Here is a 21,559-nt window from a genome sequence, read left to right as displayed (position 1 = left end):
ATGACATTGTTTGAGCACCTCCCACATGCTGGGAACTGTTTTCTCTCATTTCATCCTCACCACAGCCCTCCAAGGTGGGGACTAAGATTCTCCCCATTTTACAGAGAAGGAAGCTGAGGCCCAGAGAGGGGGAGCCATATGTTAGGGTCAAACAACCACTGAGGGTTCCAGGCCCTAACTCAAATCCTGCCTCCAGAGTCACACTGTTCAGCGAGCCCTCGACCCACCATATCACCAAGATCAACACAACGTGCGTACCCACCAGAGAGGTTGTCCTACCATAGGTGGTCTAGAAGCTGATGTGGAAGGCAGGAGGGGGCAACTGGCTTTTTTATTCCTGTCGCTCAGGGAGGTGGCCAAAACCTTGGACCTTGTCCACATGTGTTTTGATGTCACCAAGACATGGCTTGGACATGGCTCAGATTGGTTCAGATGTGCCTGAACATGACCTAGATGTGGCTTGGATGTCCAGTCCCTAAGCCTGCCAGGGGCAAAATGACCCCTGAGTTGGGACAAAGACACACCAGACTGCAGGAGTCACAGACAAGTTTATTTATTGCAGAGAGGGCCAGTCTCCAGAGCTGGCTTCCACACTCCCACTGAGACCCAGCTTGCATGGAAGGCCGCCGTGCAAGTCTTCACTGGGAGAGAGGAAAATGGTCTGAGGTTCTATGAGGAGGCCGGGGTGACCACAAAGGCATCCTGGAATTGGAGGAGAAAAGTCAAAAAAGTTTTTTTACATTCTGCCCTTTTGTGGTTTATGCTAGTTTATCCTCCACAAGGTGACTGCTGGCATTGGGGGTCATGACCCTGAACTCACTCATAAAAAATTCTTGGGAGGGTAAGAGCAGGAGTGTCTGTGTGTGAACAGTGACACCATGCAGGGGCCTGGGGCACAGGTAAAGTATCTGGGTGCAAAGTCCGGGATTATATAGGACTGTGTCCCCAGGCCCAGCAGATCAACAAAACTCCCAAGAAGCTTTGGAAAATGCAGATTCCTGGCTGTATCCATTGGGTCCCAGGCAGCTAAATTTTTAACAACACTCTGCCTTTTTTGAGGAAGCTAAGTGTGATACAAGGAATGTAACCTATTAGATTTCCCCCAACATTCTATTATGATAATTTTCAAATATACAGCAAAGTTGAAGAATTTTATAGTGAACACTTGTATACTCATCACCTAGATTCTACCATTAACTTTTTTAAAGCCATACTTGTTTAATCTTGGATCTGTCCTTCTTTTTTTTGGCCATGCTAAGCATCTTGTGGGATCTTAGTTCCCCACCAGGGATTGAACTCGGGCCCTTGGCAGTGAAAGCACAGAGTCCTAACCACTAGACCGCCGGGGAATTCCCTCAAATCTATCCATTTATTCATTCCTTTGACTAGATTTTAAAACATATTATATTGTAGGGCTTCCCTGGTGGCGCAGTGGTTGAGAGTCCGCCTGCCGATGCAGGGGACACGGGTTCGTGCCCCGGTCCGGGAAGATCCCACATGCGGCGGAGCGGCTGGGCCCGTGAGCCATGGCCACTGAGCCTGCGCGTCCGGAGCCTGTGCTCCGCGACGGGAGAGGTCACAACAGTGAGAGGCCCACGTACCGCAAAAAAAACAAAAAACAAAAAAAACATATTATATTGTAAGGCTATGAAAAGGATATCAGTGTGCTGCTAGTCCAAAACAAATGAATAGAGCAAAACAGGAAATTTGGAAAAAGCAGATTCAAAGGGTGAAATGATACCTTTCTAACCCAAACTGCAAATGATGCTTTGCAACTTGATTTAAAAAAAAAAAAAGAGGACAGTTGCTAAATGCCCCCTAATAAGAGATACCTGAAATATACTAAGCTCCAGCCACCCAGTTGGATGGACACCTGTTGTGTCCATCCAACGTGAATTAAGTGCAGTATGTGTCTTATATAAAGTGCTTATATTATAATTGAATCATTGTATGTAGTTCATTAGTGCATGGCCTGTATATTTAGACATCTGCTGGTTTTATGGGTGAGGAACCTGGGCTCAGAGAGGCCAAAAGATCTGCCTGAGGGCCCCTGGCTAGAGAGAAAGGCAGAGTTAGCATTTGAACTGGTCCTCTGGTCCCTGAGTCTAGACCCAGCCTAGGAATCATGCGCAGTATGCTGTCATAATTCTCCATCAAAGCCAGCTGTAGCATGGACACAGTTTTTGAGGGTGGGCAGCTGAAAATGAGTCAAATGTCAACTTGCCTTTGAAGCCAGTTAACAAAGTCTCCTACCCTTCCCTCTGCCAGTTGGGATGACAGGTAAGATAGAAAAGGCTGGAGACTTATGACTCCAGGCTAGGACAGCCATCGTCCTCCGCTTACAGATGAGGACATGAGGCCCTGAGAGGAGAAAGGACTTGCCCAAGGTCCCCCATAAGTGACCAGAAGGCCCAGGATTGGAGAGCAGCACCCACCTCTCATCCCTGGGCTCTCCTGGAGACTGTATGTTTAACCCCACTCACCTCGATCAGAGACCACGAAGCTGCCTCAAATCCCAAGGCCTTCACCATTGACACTGAGATCCCGGATCTTAATTTGCCTGAAATCACAAGTGTGGTCAGAGAATGGTGGGCCTGGGGTGGGATCGGGCAGCCGTGGGCAGGCTCATATTTCCTAGACCTGGCACTCCCGACTCAGAGTGCCCCTTTTGCCTCTCCCTGTTCTCCAGCCCTAGCATCCCCCCAGCCTCATCTCCCCATTCTTTGTCTCCAGCCCCAGCTTCTGGCTGCTCCAAAAGGTACCCTCACACCCTCTCATGCTCAGGAACCATCAGGGCCTCCCATCATCCACAGCACGTGCCTATACTTGAGATTTCTTACTCCAATAAAAGACATGACAAAAGTCAGAGGGTACCAATTCTCCCCATCCGCATGACCTGGGGCTCAACAAGAATAATTCCAACCTTTTCTCTTGGCTTCCTCCACTTATGACACAAATAACAATGCCAACAACAGCAAAGGCTAATAACGGTTGAACACTGACCGTGTCAGGTGCCCCCTCTCTGCCCCCATACAAACATCTTCTCCTTTATGCCTCTGAGGAAGGTGCTCTTATTTTCCCATTTTACAGATGGAGAAACTGAGGCTCAGGATGATAAGGCAGCTTGTCCAAGGCCAGGCAGCCAGCAAGAAGGGGAATCAGCACTTGAGCCAGGGTCTATCGGAGGCACATCGAGTGTGCTCTAGTTGTCTGTTTCCACCTCTGTCTCTCTCCTGATGTCAGCCCTGTGAGCCTGGGGCATTGCCATGCATGCCTAGGCTCTGGCATGAGTGAAGAAATTGGGCTGGAGTGCTGGGGATGGGAAAGCTCATTTCCAGGTGGGTGACCTGGAAGGCTTCCTGGAGGAGGCAGAATTAGAACTAGGCTCTGAGGATAGGTGGAAAATAAATGAAAGGGACCCCAAGTGGAGACACAGGCAGGAGAAGTAAAGCACCTGCCCTCAGCACCCTGGGGACCAGGGGGATGGACAGCAAAGGGACGCACCGTTCTCGTTTGGCAGCAGGACGGAGGCAAGGATCTTGGTGGTGATGTCTTTCAGAAGTTCAGGCTGTGAAAGAGAAGGGGCCCCATCACCCTGGCTGAGAATCTGAAGTCCTTCCAGCCATTCCTAGGATGGGCACAGTCCCGCCCTCTGGCAAGGGCAGCTGGTGGAGATGCTGAATCTCAGATTTCTGACTGGTCAGAACTGCAAGGGCTCCACGGACAAGACAGACTGCAGGGGGAAGGGTGGGGCACAAACCAGGTGGCCCTAGATCCAGCAGGTAGGGGACTGGGGTCCATTTGTGGGATGCACCCCTCGCCCCCAATCTCAAGGGCTCCACCGCTCTGTTTCAGCAGAATTCTCCAAGGGAATTTCACCCTGTTTCCTGAGTTTTTGACTTCTCAAGGGAAGCCAGAAGTCCTGATTTTCATGTGGAAACCTCCCCGTTAAAAAATATTTGCCAAAAAAAATTAAAAGACAAAACAAAAGGGTGGAAAAATTTGCCCCTCCCCAAAACAAAGAAACAAATACCCCAAGACAGCAGAAGACAGGATTCAGCCAATATGAGATCTCTGATTCAGTCTGACTCAGGGAAACTGAGGACTGGGGGGAAGGGGCTGCCCAGGGTCACCACTGAGATGAGTCTGTATGAGCAAAATGAGATGTGAATAAAGGAGATTTGTTTTCTGATTTAGGGTCAGAACTTTACAGAAGGAAAGTCCGTGTGTATCTGTGTGTTTGTGTGTATTCTCAGCTGTGTCTGGCATACAGTAGGTGCTCAGTAAACACCTGAACCAGGAGGTTGGGCTTTGAGGCCGAGATCGGGGAAGCTGGCCAGCTCACCATGGGGCTGCCTGTGGGGACCTTGTTCAAAGCAAATCCTGGGCAATGTCTGCTTCTGAGATGGACCATCCTCGGCAATCCCCTGCATCCCCAGGGAAAATCTGTTCATACTCACATTGAACAGGCCAATGGCTGAGTTCATCAGGTGAATCCGATCAGAGCTGCAACAGAAGATGCCCATGAGGCTGGTCCCTTGGAGTCCCAGTCATTCATTCATCAACTATTTACTGAGCACCTATTATGTACCAGACACAGTGCAGGCTCTGGATGTACAGCACTGACCCAGATAAAATCCTTGCTTCGTGGAGCTTACATTGTAATGCATGGGGGAAGCGGGGGGAGATAGCAAACAAATAGTTGCCCAAAGAGCAGGCAGAAAGATCACCCCCAGGAGTGAGGACCATGGTGGACTGAGGAGCTCTTTCTCCTTCTAAAGGGGGTACCTGATTCCTAGCTCCACTGTTTGTTGCCATATAGGAATGCAGGCCATGGCGGCCAGATATTCTGATTTGTATATGTTGGCGACTAATTTATATTAAAAAACCTAACCCTATGGGGGCTGATGAAAACACATCCATGGACTTGATTTGTCCCAGGAGGCTCCAGTTTGCAACCCCTGAACTCCCTCTGGGGCAGCAGGAGGGTGGTGGGATGAGGGGAGGACAGGCAGGGGTGTAGGTGGCAGCGGGAGTGCTGCTGGGTGAGCGCTGCTGGGCTGGGCCCCATGCTGGGCCCCATGGGGGCTCAGCATCTGGGCATGACTGTTACTGCCACTTTCTTGGTGTCCAAAACGGGCTGCCCCAGGCCGAGGGGATGGTGCTGGGCGGCCTCTTCCCACGTGGCCAGGGTCAGCCTGCTCCGTGACTGCTGCAAGGCCATGTCCCTCTCTGCTTTCTCTCACACTCAGTCCTTGACAGTGGGACAGTCCCGGCAAGGCAGCCTTTCTGCCTCTCCTGAAGCAGCCTTCACTCACACTGTCACCCCAGAGGCTCAAAACACTGGGTGTTTAAAGAAACCAGTGAAAAATAAATAAATAAATAAAAATTTAAAAAATTTAAAAAAAAGAAAAGAAAGAAACCAGTGGTCACCAGACAGGACTCATTTTCATCACCAGAATCTTCACAGTGATTTTCATGTTTACCTGATTTTGTTAAAGTTGATCATAAGTAGGTCACCTCTGGTGTAAAACTGAGCTTCTGAGGTGGCTTCCTGCAACGAGAGAAACCCAGGCCCCATTTATTTAGAGGATGTGTCAGGTGTAGAGTGTGGGGTTCTGTAAGGAGGCTCTGAGGCCAAGCTGACACGGTCTGAATCTCAGCTGTTGGCTGTGACCTTGGGAAAGGGTCTGACCTCTGTGGGCCTCAAATTCCTTCTCTATTGGGCTGGTACCTGTACCCACACCCCATTGAAGAGACTGCACAGAGGATTACTGATCATGACAATGATGACAGTAGCCAATACACACGGAGCCCTCACTGTGTGTCAGGCGGTGTTTTAAGAGCTTTATCTGATCATCTCCTTTGATCCTCACGACTCTTGTGAAGTGAGTCCTATTATTACCCCATTGTAGAGGTGAGGAAACTGAGGGGCAGACAGGATGGTAAATGTTAACTGGTTATTATTATTGGAAAGGTCAGAAACTAAGCCAGGCCTCAAACGCGGGTGCCAAAGATATCCATCATCTTGACCCATGGGCTGGAGTGAGCCCAAGTGCCAGGCTCCAGCTCCAGGGCAGCTGCATGCAGAGAACAAACTTCTCCTGCAGGCCTGGGCTTGGTGACCTTTTGAAAAGTGCCTGCCATTGGCCATGGAGGGGAAGTTCCCAGGGATTGAGGCTGACCAGGGGCAGTCCACTTCCTCTGCTGGTTGGGGGCTCAGAGTACCTCCCACACAGGAAGACAGGGCACTGTGCATCCCATAGTTGTGTGAATGGTGCCCGCTGATGTGGCGTGTGGATAGCCTGCACAGGACATGCAGTGACCCTCCTGTAAGGAGAGTGTAATATTAGCCTCCAACAACCAGCTGATGTCCAGATTCCTCGGCCTCACTTATCCAGGGCCCAACCATGAACCTTGCCTCGTCTCTTTCTTCTCCCTGTCCTCTGTAGCATGCAGCTGGTGGCTCACTCAGATCCTTTTTTTGGGTGGGGCATCCATTCTTCAGCTGCTGAATGCTGCTGCTAACAGTGCCCGGCCGTCCCTTTGTCTGGGGAACTGCCCTTGCTGGAGCAGAGCGGCCTTGCTGGGAGGTTATGTTGTGCCTACTCTGGGGGCAGTTATGGCCAACAACTGAAAGACAAGGGGGTACAAAGGCCAGCCTTCTTGTTTCAGCCTGGGCTCGACTCTGTGGATGCCACCATGCTCCAGAGCTCTCTGTGGGGTGAAGCAGAAGCAAGCCTCCAGCTGAGACCACACCCTTGCTCAGTCCTTCTCCTGGAGCTCTCCCCCAATACATCACTTTTATAAGAGTCTTTGTCTTGGGCCTGTTTCTAAGGGCCCCATCTAAGATACCTTCCTGCTGGGCTTGCCCTTTGATGGCTCCCAGTCCCATACCTTTACTCACAGGTTCCCCCTATATAGAAGTTCTGAGATCTGACTTGCTGGGGTTACTGTGAAAATCAGTTAAGAACTTACTTGGAGATGATTTAGTTCTGTTCATACTTCAGAAGAGGAATTACCCCTTTCCCTCTCAGGCCTGTGGTTTGGATAGAGCCAAACCCAATCCTCCACTCCTGTGTGTTTGTGTGTCCCAGCTCAGAAAATTTACATATTTCATTTTTCTGGCCACACTGGTTGGTTCATGAGTGGGCACTTGACCCTAACTCAGCCAATGAGAGTCAGGTTTGGAAGTTTGCTGGAACTACTGGGAAAGAGAAGCTTTTCCATTGGGGTTGCCAAGCGGATAGGTTATAAGCCTGATGTAGATTGGGGGCACTTCCATGAAGGGATAACCTGCCTGAAGATGAAGGTAGCATAAAGGAAAAACAAGGGAAGAGAGAAGAATGAAGATGACATTTCTTGAACACCTGGATCCAGCTATTCCTGAAGCAATCTTGACCTAGACTTTTCAGTTATACGAGCTAATACAATTCGTTTTGTGCATGTGAATTAAATTTATGCCCAAAGATCCTGACTAATAAAGAGCTGGGCTCCCAAATCTCCTGATTCTTCATTCAGAATTCCCTTCCCCTATCCCTGTGAGATAAAAAAGAGTGGTGGAAAGGTTCAGCAAAGCAAGAGGGGTGAATAGGAACAGTGGATGGGGGGTCCCCCAGGTTGCTGCCAACGTCTCAGACAACTGAACTCACAATGCCCAGGGTGAAGAGGGGACGATAGGCTTCATTGGTGGCAAATACTTCCAGAATGATCAGTTGGGCCACCTTGGCATTGCCCTGGTCCACAAGGAGCTCTGGGGTCTCCTGAGTCAGGATCTTCACGATTTGTGTGGGCCGCAGCTGATTTGCTGCCTGAAAGGACATCAGACCCACATGTGACCTCCCAGGTGTCTCACCATGGCCTGCCGACCCCATGCAGCCCCATGTGGTCTGGCCACTGTCAACCTTCCTGGACTCCCTGCTTCCTCAGATCTTGGAATAGACTGTTGCTCTCCCCATCTCACAGCCTTTGGTTTTGCTTCTCCGTATATCTGGAATACTTTTCCCTTCAGGGAAGCCCTTCCTAATCTCCCAGACTCTATCAGGTGCCCCAGTAGTGCTCTCATAACCCCTAGAATCTGTCCTTTGTCACCACACTTGTAACTGAATTATTATCTGTGTAATTATTTGATTCAGGTCAAACTGTCCTGTTAGATTGAAATATCCGTGAGGACTGGGACTAGTCTGTTACAGTCATCAGTGCTCGAAGGACAGAGCAGTTCCACACGTTCTTTACTCCCCAGAGGCGAGTAGACAGACCACAGCAAACACCCTTCAGGCTGCAGATGGCAAATGGACCAACCTTTTCACTGATCACCTTGATGCTTGACTTCAGGTAGCGGGCCGTCTCAGGAAGCTAAGGAAGAGAGGAAGACAGAGCAGGTCTGCTGGTGGGGAGAGGGGAGACACACTTCCAGCAGCCCCACTGCTGGGCTCCCCCAAACCCCAGAAAAGCTGGGAGGGCCTGGTGGTCCAGTGCACATGTCTGTCCCTGGTGGGAAACATCCCCTATGTCAGTGGCTGTGGAGAATGAAGTCCCCGCCAGCCTGGACTTTTATTGTGGGTTGGTGGTGCTCGTGGGTCTGTGGGCGGCTCCCTGTTCTCAGAGGACATAGAGAAGCAACCGAATTCTTACTATAGTCATGAATATGGTGGCTGGTGACCACTCCCCTTTTCTTGTCATCTCAGCCCCTTGCTCTGACTTCTAATCCCCGAGAGCCTGGTTGGTGATCTGTTGTCTGTCAGCTGACCTGAAGTCCTGTCCCACTCCCCTAACTTTGGGCCAAACCTATCCCCTTCTGGGCCTCGGTTTCCCCATCGGTCACCCCGGTGAGGCGGCACACTCCGGTTGACTAGTGGTGGTTGTCTGCTGTGCTGGGTTGATCAGGATTCTGCGGCTGTGTCAGCATCCAGGGTCAACAGGAAGGAGGGCCCTGAGAGATTAGTCATGTCTGCCGTGGGTCCTGCAGTGGACGGCGGTGGTGCAATCACCATCCCTGGGCCAGTCAGAATCTAAAATGCCCTTTGGACAGGCCTGTTATTTGGTAGAGGAAGCAGGCGTTTCAGGTTCCAGGCGGGCAGAACTAGGACTGACGCTGGATGTTACAGGGAGGTTTTCAGCTTTGGAGTTATATATCAGTGGCAGGGTCTGTTTGAGAAGGGAGTGAGCTCTCCATCACTGGAGGTATGTAAGCTGAGCCTGACAGGTGGTGCCTGCTTAGGGGTCCTTGTGTCTCCATTGATTCAGGAAATCCCCATGATGTGGCAGAGGTGGCTTCACGCTCTGTCCCATGCTGAGGCTTACCACATAGTCCAACAAGACCATGAATTCTTCTGGAGGGAGGAAGGCAGCTACTACAGCATTCACCACATCCTTCCTCATGGTGAGGCTGAAATGGGTGTGGTATAGGGAGGGCAGATTCAGGGAATCCACACTGTCATTGAACAGCTTAGTCACCTTTCCTTCCGAGTCCACCAACTTGGCCTAAGGAGACACAGAGCAGAGAGTTGTCTGGGAACTTTAACTCCACGACGTATCCAGTAATAACCTAGAAGGAAATGACACCATTCAGCTAGTTTCCCTTTTTGCATTTGCTGCCAGGAAAATCAGCCTGGCATTCAGTGCTTTGCTGTAGATGATGACTTATCTCAGCTGCCTAGCAACGTCTACTGCACTTGCACCCCTCAGGTAATCTCTGATTTTTAAAAAATCTAGATGTCTTATGTGGCATTTAGGTTTCAACTTCTCAGATACCTCACAAACCCTTTAGATGAAGAGAAAATTCAAGACTACAACAGAATGGATGAAAATGTTTGATGCTGTTTTCCAAGGATCCATGAAAACTGGTCTGAGATTCACGCTGCCTTGCTTGAACTGGTCCCTGAGGGCGTCCAGACCCAGTGTGGGTAGGCGGCTCCACATTTTACAGAGAACCGATGGTTACTGGTTTCTTGCCAGGCCCCATGCAGCCTCATTTCTTCCTCTCCTTGGTGACCATTGTTATTACATTTTACAGATCAGGAAATTGAGGCTTAGAGGGGTGAAGAAACTTTCCCAAAGTCACACACCAGGGAGCTGTGGGAGATGGGAGAGAAACTTAGGTCTGTGTGATCCTCAATGATGTGTCTCCATCCTGGGCTCTTGTTCAAGGTCACCAGATATTTAAGGAATGGAAGGGGCTTGCCTGAGAGAAAGGCCAAGAGGCCCACACAGTCTGCACCCTGACTGGAAAAATCAGGGTTGGAGGAAATCAGGTCACTGGGGTCAATGTTCTGTGTGTGGCCTGTAGCTTCCAGCTGCTGATTTTTCTCCATCAGAATGGTTTACATGGGACATGTTCAGCCTGTTGAGATTCTTCTAAATCAGCCTGTGTCCTAACTGTGACTGGCGTTTTTCTCCCCTGAAACAGACCCATGGTGTCTGACCCTTGGGGGTCAGAGAAGGGCAGTGATGTCCCCACTTTCTCCTTGAGGTCCCATGACACTCACCCCCAGGATGAGATGAACAACATTGTGTTGGATGGCAGGAGACATAAAGTCAAACTCCAGATGGTCAGAGTTGAGAGAAACAGGCACTGCTCAGGGAGAAGAAGAAAGTTCTGTGAGGGTGGAGGACAGTATTGGATGGGATGGTTTGGGGCTGCTTTTGGCTGGAGCAGCATTATTGCCTGAGGTGGAATAAGGGAAGGAGCAGGCATAATGATGATGTTATGTGATAAGGACCATGATAAAAATGATGATGATACTGACTTTTATTGAGCATATATCAAGCACCAGGTAATGTGTTAAACCTTTACATGTGTTAGCTCATGGAATCCTCACAATAACCTTAGGAGGTAGGTCCTACGATTACCCTTATTTTACAGATGGGGAAACCAAGGCCCACAAAAGTGAAGTGACTTGCTCAAGGGCGTACTGTGAAAGGATCTGAATCCAGTCGGTCCTATGCCAACGTCCTGGTTTGGAACAAAACTGACCTACTGCTTATACCTGTCTACCTCCCCTACCAGACTGATCTGCACCTCCCCTCCCCCCAGGGGGGCAGGGTCTGGGTCTGTGCTAGGGATTGCGTGCGTTTGCCTTGGGATTCCCCACTTGGCCGCCAGATGGCGGTGGCGTCTCATGTGCCCGGGCTGTTGGGAGGAAAATGGAGAGGACTAGGGAGGGTCGCAGAGGCGGGTGGGGAGCCGGTCGTTGGTCTGCCTGCTCCTGGGGGAGGCCTCCTGCCCTGCCCCTGGGGAGCAGGGGAGCCGAACAGATTTGGCTTGGAGCCCCTCTGAGCCTCAGTTTCCTCATCTTAAAGTGGGGATAGAGTAGTATACCTGCTTCATAGGTTGTATAGGACTGGTACCTAGTAAAGTTGGCTCAAATCTGAATTAAATCAGACTTGGAACTTGAAGAATTGGGTTAAAGCCTTCCCCATCACTAATTTCCTCTGTGAACTTGGACAAATGATTTCATTTCTGAGCCTCAGTTTCCTATCTGTGAAGTGGGGTAATGATCCACTCCATTTCATGGAGTTGTCTGAGGAGTCAGTAAGACAGTGTATATAAAATACTCAGCCCAAGGGCTTGGCCCAAAGCAGGTGCTCTATGGGTGCTGAATGCCTATTGATTCCATTCTCTTCTTTCCACTCCTCTCTGGTGGCTTTGAATGAACCTCTTCAGATCCCCAAAGAGTAGATGGTAGAATTTTCTTCTTCCCACCAATCCCCTCTCCGAGGGGTCCAAGAACTCAGAATTTCACTGTGAGTGATCTGAGGATACAATTTATTTCTTCCCTAGTAGCCCATAGTAGTCTCTGATCATCCATCCATCCATCCATCCATCCATCCATCCATCTATCTATCCACCCATCCAGCACACATCTGTAAGCACCTCTCTGTGCCAGGCAGAGAACCTGCTATGTATCTGGAACTTTCCCATAAACTTTTAATCCTCACTAACAATTCTGTGAGGTAGGGCTGCATAAACCCCATTTTATAGATGAGGAAACAGAATAAAGAGGTAGAGTTGGCTTTTTCAAAGCCATGGAGCAAATCAGTGGCAGAACTGGGAATTGAACTTGCGTTTATCTGGGGCATCCACTGTCTCACATAGAACCTTGCACATGTGCTCATGAAGTCACAGTTGTGGTGATTTCCTGTCTGCTCATCCTGGGCAGGGATCAGATGATTCTTGTCTCACTTGCTCCTGGGCCAAGTTGCTGCTCAAGCCTTATTGGGGGAGGCCTGCCTTGGGCAGAGCCAGGGCCTGGAGGCCAGCTCAGCAGTCAAGGAAAAAGGTATGAGAGAGCGGCGCACCTACCCTTTGTCATGTTCACGAGGTCCGCACGCATGTCCTCAAAGGCTGCCTTGATCACCGGGCACAGCTGCAACAGCACAAATGCAGGGCCTCCATCAGCCAGGGGCCAGCATATAGCCCCACAGTGACCCATGCCCAACTCTCCTGGGCTGAGCCCCGTCCCTGTGCCCATGGTCAGCCAGGTTTTCACCCATGGGCTTGAGGACTCAGTGGTGCATCTACGTCCCCAGCCATCACCGCTGCTCAGAGCCCATCACAGCCTCTGGTGTCACTTGGCATCTTTCGCAATGGTTTGTCCCTTGCCCTGTGTCCAGGGTGTGCCTGGCCTGTCAGCTGTCCTCCCCTCAGACTCATCGTGTTCACAAGAGCCCATGTATCCATAGGAGGGAAATGGAGAATGAGTTCCTTCATTCACTTCTTGAGTCAACACTTGGTACTGACTTCCTTCCATGTGTCAGGTTAGAATACAGCCCAGCAAGACAGACCCAACCACACTTACGAACAGTCTCTGTGGGTTTCTAGCTCCAACACATCTCTTTGCCCCCTGAGCTCTTCTCCCCTCAAAATTGCAGCAGTTCTCAGCAGGGGAGGATTTTGTCTCCCAAGAGACATTTGGAAATTTCCGAAGACATTTTCAGTTGTCACAGTTTAGGGGGAGTGTTACTGGCATCTAGTAGGTGGAGGCCAGAGATGCTACTAAACATCCCTCAATGCACAGGACGGCTGCCACAACAAAGAATTAGGGGGCCCAAATGTCCATAGTGACAACCCCTGGCCTGAGCTGTTCTTCTTGGGGAGGAAGTTAAACAATTGACTTACTTGACCATGGAGCCCAAAGGCCTTGTTCTCTGCTCTAGGCAGCCTGTTTTCCAGGGCAGTGCTCTGAGGTTTTGTCATTTTGTCTTAGGTACAATTTCCCCAGTGAAGAACCTTCTGGTTGACCACCCATTGCTACTCTCGAGAAATGACAATGCACTTTGACAAATGTTAATTTTTCCTATGAAAAACCTGTTTCCTGCTCCAGCTTCTTTGCCAACCCTGAACCCAGGGAGGATGGAGGAGTTGAGCTCAGGGACTCCCAGCATTCACTGCCTGTTCCTCATGGGAAGAGTGTCGCTGGCACCCTCTGTGTCTTCTCCCACAATTCCCCTTCCTTCAGTTCCACCCCTGGGTCTCAACTCTGGCTACATATTAGAATCCTCCTCTGGGGCAGCTAGAATCCTCTGGGATACCAGGGCCCCACCAGGCCAACTAAATCTGAATCTCTCAGGTCGAGCCCTGATATCAGTATTTTAAAAAGCCTTCCCAAGAGGTTCTGATGTGCAGTTAGGATTGGGACACACATATTTACACTGAAAGGGCATCAGCATTTTCTAGATGGGCTCCTGCCAGATTTAAACATGCTGCGCCTTTTTCCCTTCATGACAAGTAAAATATTCATAGCACTGTAGTTTCAAATCCAGTGATTCATGGTGGGAAACCATGATGATTAATGGAATGCCAGTTTTCTCAAATTGTTCAAATTGTATTTGGCTTTTCACCCTTAAAAACAGATATCATGTAAAGAACATTTTATAATCCCAAGTTCTTGCCATCTTTTCTAGTGGAAGACACATTTTGAGCTATTAAAGTATAATGTCAGTTAAAATATGATTTTGCTGGAGGCTGGGAAGAAATTTCCAGCTGGGCTCTACTTTAAGAAACTGCCCAAGGGCTTCCCTGGTGGCGCAGTGGTTGAGAGTCTGCCTGCCGACGTAGGGGACATGGGTTCGTGCCCCAGTCCAGGAAGATCCCACATGCAGCGGAGCAGCTGGGCCCGTGAGCCATGGCCGCTGAGCCTGCACGTCCGAAGCCTTTGCTCCGCAACGGGAGAGGCCACAACAGTGAGAGGCCCGAGTACCGCAAAAAAAAAAAAAGAAATCTGAGTGCATGTGGATGGAGATTTGGAAAACAACATGCAAAAGAAAAAAGTCGCCAAGTTAAGGTAGAAGGATTATGGGTATTTTTTTCCCAAAAGTTTTGGTTATAATAGTGTGTTTTCCATTCAAAAAAGTTTATTTTATTAAAATATATTAATTACCTGACAAGGTGTTTTTATTATTTATTTATTTCGTTTTGGCCACGCAGCACAGTGCGGCATGTAGGATCTTAGTCCCCTGACCAGGGATCGAACCTGCGCTCCCTGCAGTTGAAGTGTGGAGTCTTAACCACTGGGCTGCCAGGGAAGTCCCTGACAAGGTGTTTTTAACCCCAGGAGAATCACTGTTGTGAACACATCTTGGAATTTACTGTGAAAATCAATGGTCACAGTGGATGAATCCAACTTACAGAGTTTTAGTTTACCTGTGACGTTGAAGGGACATATAAAATGAGATGGATTCGTGTTTAGGAATAAGAAACATAAGAAAAATAAGTCCAACAAGACCTGGTGGGTGACAAACCCCTGATGACACAACCAGGATGGTGTGAGGCCCTGGTGCGCTTGAGCCAGCTTGGACCAATTTACGAGGGCCCACTGTTAAATTTTCAGGAATATCTGAGCTTGGTGCTAAACTTGACATTATTAAAAATTAAATTGTATAAACTTACAATTAAATAAGTTATGCTAAGATCAAAGTCAATGAAAACTCAAAACTCATGACTTCCTAATTATTTTGTTTTATTTTACTGTTATCTATTGTTCTTAGCTTATTTACATCTATTGTATATGCATGGTGGAAATGCCATACAAGAGTGGGCTACCAGGCATCTCTTCCTGACTCCGCTCAGTGACATCACACTAGTAGCTTGAAATTGGCAATGGAAGGGGTGTTTACATCAAGGAAATCAGTAAATGTTACAAATCAGAGCTCCCTTCCTTCAACCAACCCCTCCTGAGTCAATTGTGAGCAATTTATCAGCACATCACTGTTCAGGTCCCCTGGCTGACTTTTGGGAGTTTCATTACCTTGATCTCAAGGATCCACTGCTGAAAGAGTGACCCAAGCCCAGAAGCTTCCCACTCAAGGAAACACAAGTCCCTTAGCACCAGCGTGCAGTTCCATCCCCAACCACGGGGTGGGGGCAAGCTTCACAGGCCAGAGAGACCCTGATTCCACTTACCTCGCTTTTCACCAGTTTGGGCAGGGCTGCCACCAGGAGGCTTATGACCTTGTCAGCTAAAGAGTTGAGCAGGAAGGAGAGCCTTCCCAAGAGGAGAAGAGGAGAGAGAGATGAGGCAGGGTCAGAGATGATCACCCGTCCCCTGTTTTACAGAAGGGGAGACTGAGTCCAGGAGAGGAAGGAACTTGCCCAAGGCCCAGTGCCTGTTAGAAACAAGGCTGGGTGTAGACCCTGAGCCTGGTGTAGACAGTGGCAGACAGTTCTCAGGGACAGGGCCTGGGGGGTGTCTTTAGGAATTTGTGCTGGACATTGGGATGAGGGCAGTTGGCATTTCCCCCCATTCTCCTGCTAAGGAGAGATGGAGGGAAGCACCATGTCTTTGAGCATCTGTTGTGTGCCCTGCCCTCAGCTGAGAGCTTAGCGCTGCTGCCCTGTTAATCCTCTCACTGTGGCCTGGAAGGTGAGGCATGGGGAGGTGACTTGCCCAGCGTCACCTGGACAGTAAATGAAGGAGACATGTTTGCCTGACTGCACAGTTTATATCCATGGCTCCACCCTAGCCTACCTGTGTGGCTTGAGGGGCCTAGGAAAGAGCCTCCTCTCCACCTTCGAAAGTTTGCCCCAATTTCTGGCATGGTGCCTGAAATCCCATCATTATCGCTTCACCCTTGATATCTTGATCTCTCTTTGGCATCACAGATTTCCTGGAGGGAGCTCCAGATCAGGAGTCAGGAGAGATAAGTCCTTTTCTTACTGTGGGCTTCAAAGTTCTCCATCTGTAAAATGGGACCAGGACACCACCTGGCTTCCCTCCCAGGCATGCCAGGAGCCCAGTGGGAGGAGGTCACACTCACTTGTGTAGCAGGGTGATGCGCAGCCTCCCACGGGTGTTGGAGCAGTCGCTGAGGACCAGGTGGGCGTGGTCTCTCTCGTCAGTCTCCACGTGGATGATGGCTTGGGCCTCCACCTCCATGCGCAGCTCCACAGTGGTCTTGACCAGGGGCCTGGGAGTGGAGGAGCCCCATGCTGTGAGCTCCATCCCAGCTTCAGGCTGGATCAAGCCAAGCCTGCTGTCCACCTCTGTCTCCTGGCTCTCATTCCTCCCTTCTCAGGCTCCTTGCTGGGTTCTCCTCATCTCCTCAACTGTTGACTTCATTGTGTCCCAGGCTCAGTTTCTGGACTCCTCTCCTGGTTTAAATCCTCTGCATATGTCAGTAGCTTCCAAACTTATACCTAACTCACTTCTCAAATGGCATCTCAGATTTAACATGCACAAATCCATGAACTATGGATCCTTCCCCAAATCCTCTCCTCTCATGATCTTCCCTGTTTTGTTTGCTGGCCACTCCATGCTGCCTTGACCCCTCAATCTCCCCTCTCCCCCTGCCCCACCCCAAGCCCCCATTCAATCTGTCAGGAAATCCTGTTGTGTCCTCTGAGACATATTTGGAATCTGTCTACTTCTCACCACCTTCCTGTTCCTAAACCCCGGTCCATGCTATTATTGTCTCCTCCTGAATTATTGCAGTAGCTTCTGGATAGCCTCCCTGTCTCCACTCTTGCCCCCATACACAGCAGCCAGAGGGCTTCTTGAAGAATGTGAAATCATGACATGTCCCTCCTCTGCTTAGAGCCCTGCATGGCTCCCATCTCGCTTGGTAACACCAAGTCCTCACCTTGACCCACAAGGCCCTGTACGATCTGGCCCCAGCTGCCTACCGGGGCACCACCTCACTGCCTCCTTTCCCCGCCCTCATTCCGTTCTGTGAACAAGGCAAGTGCACTCTTGCCTGAGGGTCTTTGCACTTGCTCTTTCCTCTGCTTGGAACTCTCTTTTCCAGACACCTGCATGGAGGTTGGGGAAGGGGAGAATGAGTGGAGGAAACTGTCAGGCCAGCTGTGCCTGACTGAGGGGACACTCACATGTTGAATCCAGCTACCATGTCCAGGGGAACATTGACCATCAGCTCCCGGCCATCATTTAGGGGTTGCACCTGCAGCTGGAGGATGTTGGCTGAGGTGACTTTCAGCCTGGATGGGACACGGGAGAGATGAGATTCATGCCTCATGTTCACTGAGCATCGTCCCCAGACTGGCTTCCCTCCATCTTTCCTGTCTCCAATCCCCCAGTGCCCAGCCAGCAGCTGGACCCAAGCCCTGTGTGCTGACTCCTCCTCAGCACGGTCTTGCCCCCATCCTTCTCCTCTCCCCTGCCCGCAACACTTCCATGGCTCCCCCATCACTTAGGAGATGGATCCAAGCTCCTGGGGCTGACTTGTAAGACCCTCTGCGCCCTGGCCCTGCTGATCTCTCCCTCTTGGCCTTGGGGTCTGAGGACCAGCCGCTCTGACTCTCACCTCCCCCCACCCATGGCTTTGCTCAAGCCAGTCCCTCTGCCTGGAATCCCATTTCTTCTTGTCTCCTGGTGAGCATGGAGTCATTGGCTCACCTGTCCCCTCCACTGAGAAGCATCGACTTATCCCTTCACCTTCCCACCCCAGGTGACCTTCCTCTGAGGTCACCCCCCTTAGGGTTCCTGGGTCCCTCTCTTATGGTTATTGTTACTCCTCTGGGAGCCTCTGAGGGAGAGGCTTTGTTTGATCCATCTTTCACGGTCAGGCACAGAGCTGATAGCAACCAATGCTCGTTGACCGATTGATTGAGCATGCAAAGCGTGTCCCGGGCAGATGTGTGGGCAAAGAGCTAGCTCCCAACTTGGTTCTGCTCCACTCACCAGATGATTTGCTTCAGGATGGACTTCACCAGGCTGCTGAACACGTCCCTGGCCAACTCCTTCTTCATGGCACTGAACAGCGGCAGCTGCCACAGGGTGTTGATAGCATCGTGATCCTTCAGTTTCTGTGTCAGCCCTGGAGACAGATCCCAGGGATTAGGGTCCAGCAGGAGGGGCGAGAAGGATGGCTTGGTGGGGGCTCCAGGCTGGGAGGGGACATCACTCAGAGCTACGTGGACTTGGATATAAAGTGAGAGTATGGATGGCTCCATTCTGATCATCTCCACTGTGTAAATGTGGCCTGGAGGACGAGGGTCCAGATGAATCACTTTCACATGAAGACTGTGTCTGGGCACAGGTGGGACCATTCACACCCTTGAATGTTGCCAGCCTCTGCCAGGAGTGTTGGCCAGGACACCCGGCACATGGACCTGCAACTCTCTCCCTAGCCAGGGGCAAACACTCTGGAGCCGAGAGGCAGGGAACTCATAAGGCCTTGTTTGGGGCTGTTTTGCTGCTGAAACTCACTTGCTAATGATTCTCTGACATCCACATCCTATGGGCCTGTTGTCCAAAGAGCCCCAGGTGCTAAGTAGAGAAAGGAAGAGCCAGGACCCCTGGGTTCTGGTCACTGTTGGACTTTTTTCCTGACAGCTGGAGCCCATTTGGCTTGTGTGCAGAGCAGGTCAGAGTGCTGGAGAGCTGATGCTCCAGAAGAAAACCTCAGCCAATGACTGACGGAAACTGGTGTATAAATACCCCAGCTCCCTCCATCCTTGGACAGGATGACTTAGGTGTGTCGCCCCCCACGTGGGGACACTGTGTCCCAGAGTCCCTGTGTGTCGGTGCCTCTCAGAGACAAAGTGGGCTTTTTTGCCTGCCCTGTGACAATGGAGCTGATCCCTGTAAATATTCCTCCTCTGCCAGTTGGCTCACTGTTCAGCACTGTCAGGAGAGGCTCTGGAGGGACATGGAGGAGGAAGGAGCTTCCCCTCCTGGCCCCGGTGTTCCTCTTGCCAGACTCCAGTGGCATCACCTCCCAGAGCTTCAGGCTGTGAGTTTAGTGGACTCCCGTGGGCAGCCAGTGCTGGGGGCACCCCAGCTCCCTTCCAGGCAGTTACCCAGGGCCAACTTCCCAGTGAGTCAACAGCAATCCCTTTGTCCAAGGGCTGCTTCCCAAAGAAATCCATTTGCTCCTCAGCAGGCAGTTCTCTGCCAGGTGGCCTCAGCCTGCCACCCGTGGACCAGCTCTCACCCTGGACAGCTCAGGAACTTTCCCCACTATTCAAGTGGCTTCAACACACTCCTCCCATGAGTTCTGGGGAGGATTCTCTCCTCCAAGTTTCTTCTGTACTTGGATTTGAGCTCCCTGCTGCATCCCAGTCCCTAGGGTCTCATTTGGCGTTCTCACTTTTTTTCCTTTTAGCCAATTTTCCAGTATTCCAATTCCTGCTAATAATTCTTTATACAAACCAATCTGTTGGGCTTACTGTGTGGTTGCTGCCTTCTGACTGGCCCTAACACAGATGCCCAGTAGGACTGAGCTCCAACTCCCAGTGGTAACTGGCTTCCCCTTACCTGACTTGCTTCCCGCTCTCTTGCAGATATTTCCTGGGATCACCTCCAGAACAACCCACTTGCACACAGCTCCTGAACTCAGACTCTGCTGCTGGGGAACCTAAATGGCTGCTCTTCTCCAAGCTCCTTCTGGCTGAAATGCCATGTGCTTGAGATTCAGCGTGGGCCCAAGGCACATATGCCTCCCCAAAGAGTGTCAAGAGCTCTCTGCTCCCCATCCCTCCTCTGGTTACAATGCCTGTCTGGCCCTGCAGGACCTGGCACATCCCTGCCCATCCAGACGCAGCCCAGGCCCACTGCATACAGAGGATTGGTCTCTACTTGCTCCAGTTGAACCTCCAGAGCCCACTGATTTTTCTCCCTCTCAGGGGACAACACTGGAGCAGTGGTTCTCAACTGGGGCAATGTCCCCTGGGAGACACTTGGCAATGTCTGGAGACATTTTTGGTGTCACAGCTGGGCTGAGGATGCTGCTAAACAGCTAGAGTGCACAGGACAGCCACCCACAGCAGAGGTATTCGGCCCCCAAGGTCAGCAGTGCTGAGGTTGAGAAGCTGAGCTGTAGAGGTCATTAAGCTCTTGTTACTTCCTGTAACAAGAAGGTTGTTGTTACTTCCCAACAACCTAGGGAGGCAGACCCTCTTCCAGAGGAGGAAACCAAGGCTCAGGGAGTTGCCAGGGCCACAGAGCTGGAGCGTGATAAAGCTATGCCCGTTGCCCAGGCGGCCAGACTCCCAGCTGAGGGTCTTTGCTCTGGAGACTAGTTGCACCCTGAGTCTAACTCAGAAGAGGTGCTCTGGCAAAGGGGTTTAAGTGAGAGCAGCTGGAGAGGTAGTTGCATCATCGCATGCAGTGGCCGTACACCCCTTCTGCAGGCCCTGGAACCTCAGAGTAGTGTGTTTTTGGAATCGTGGAATTTAAGAAGAAGGGATCTTGGAATCATGGACTCTTGAGATGGTAGACACTCCCAAATTTTGTAACTCACCCAATCAAGTCTCACACAAGACCTGGGATCCCAACAATGTCTTGCATAACCCCAGTGATGGGGAACTCTCTACCTCCTTTGGAGGGCTGCTTTACCTGCCCCCTTGCCTTATGGTGGTGAGGTCCTGGTAGGCCAAGACTTACTTTGTTTGATGACTTCTGGGCCAAGGCTGAGAACTGCAGGAGGGCTGAGGGTGGCTCCCACCAGATTGGCTGCCAGCAAACCACAGAGGAAGGTGAAGGTCCGTGGGCTGGCCATCTTCTTGGGGGTTGGCAGGTGGCACATGGCACAATCTGGGGTGAGCACAGAGGGCCCTGTTAGCTGGGCAGAGAGACCCAGGCCAGGCCCACCACGCCTGGTGACTTGGAGCATTGGAGTCCAGGAGAGGCTGTTTAGTGAGATGGTCAATAGAGTGGGCTCTGGAGCCCTACTGGGTCTCTGTGTCCTTAGACGATCAACTTAACCTCTCTGTGCCTCAGTTTTCTCATCTGGAAAATGGGCATCATAACCACTACTTCATGGAGTCGGGATTAAATGAGTTAATATCTAGAAAGCATTTAGCACAGTGCCTTTTGCAAGGCAAGCACTTGGAAAATATTAGCTATTTTCTTACAGGACAAAACAGTGCTCAGGACAAAACACTCTGCTTCTTTAGTTCCTCAGCCAACTTCACTTCCTGGGGTTCCCCTCTTGCTTTACAAATTTCCAGTCATTCCAAGCTGCTTGAAGTTCCCAGAACATACCTTGTTCTCTCCTGTGTGTGACTTTGCCCTGCTCTTCCTGCTTCCTGTAATGCTCTCCTCCTTCCTTACCTGCCTGCTGAACTCCTGTTCATGCTTGAAAACTGCTTTTGTGTCCC

The 21,559-nt window shown here is 50.6% G+C and overlaps 1 protein-coding gene across 1 annotated transcript; it reads right to left on the bottom strand.

Annotated features, from left to right (window-relative positions):
• Positions 1–530: 530 nt before the first annotated feature.
• BPIFB1 (BPI fold containing family B member 1) lies at positions 531–20,987 on the bottom strand. Its single transcript, XM_059038250.2, has 15 exons — positions 20,844–20,987; positions 18,138–18,273; positions 17,327–17,434; positions 16,258–16,407; positions 15,404–15,485; positions 12,305–12,368; positions 10,488–10,573; positions 9,304–9,483; positions 8,302–8,355; positions 7,653–7,811; positions 5,487–5,554; positions 4,461–4,506; positions 3,505–3,568; positions 2,484–2,560; positions 531–702 (listed from the first exon to the last, which is right to left on the bottom strand). Exons 1-15 carry the CDS (start codon positions 20,983–20,985, stop codon positions 670–672), a joined length of 1,449 nt encoding a protein of 482 aa, XP_058894233.2. The 5' UTR covers positions 20,986–20,987; the 3' UTR covers positions 531–669.
• Positions 20,988–21,559: the final 572 nt, after the last annotated feature.

The sequence above is a fragment of the Kogia breviceps genome, chromosome 14 (genome assembly GCF_026419965.1).
Source record: "Kogia breviceps isolate mKogBre1 chromosome 14, mKogBre1 haplotype 1, whole genome shotgun sequence".
NCBI classification, from domain to species: Eukaryota; Metazoa; Chordata; class Mammalia; order Artiodactyla; family Physeteridae; genus Kogia; species Kogia breviceps.
This window is presented reverse-complemented; position numbering and strand designations above follow the sequence as displayed.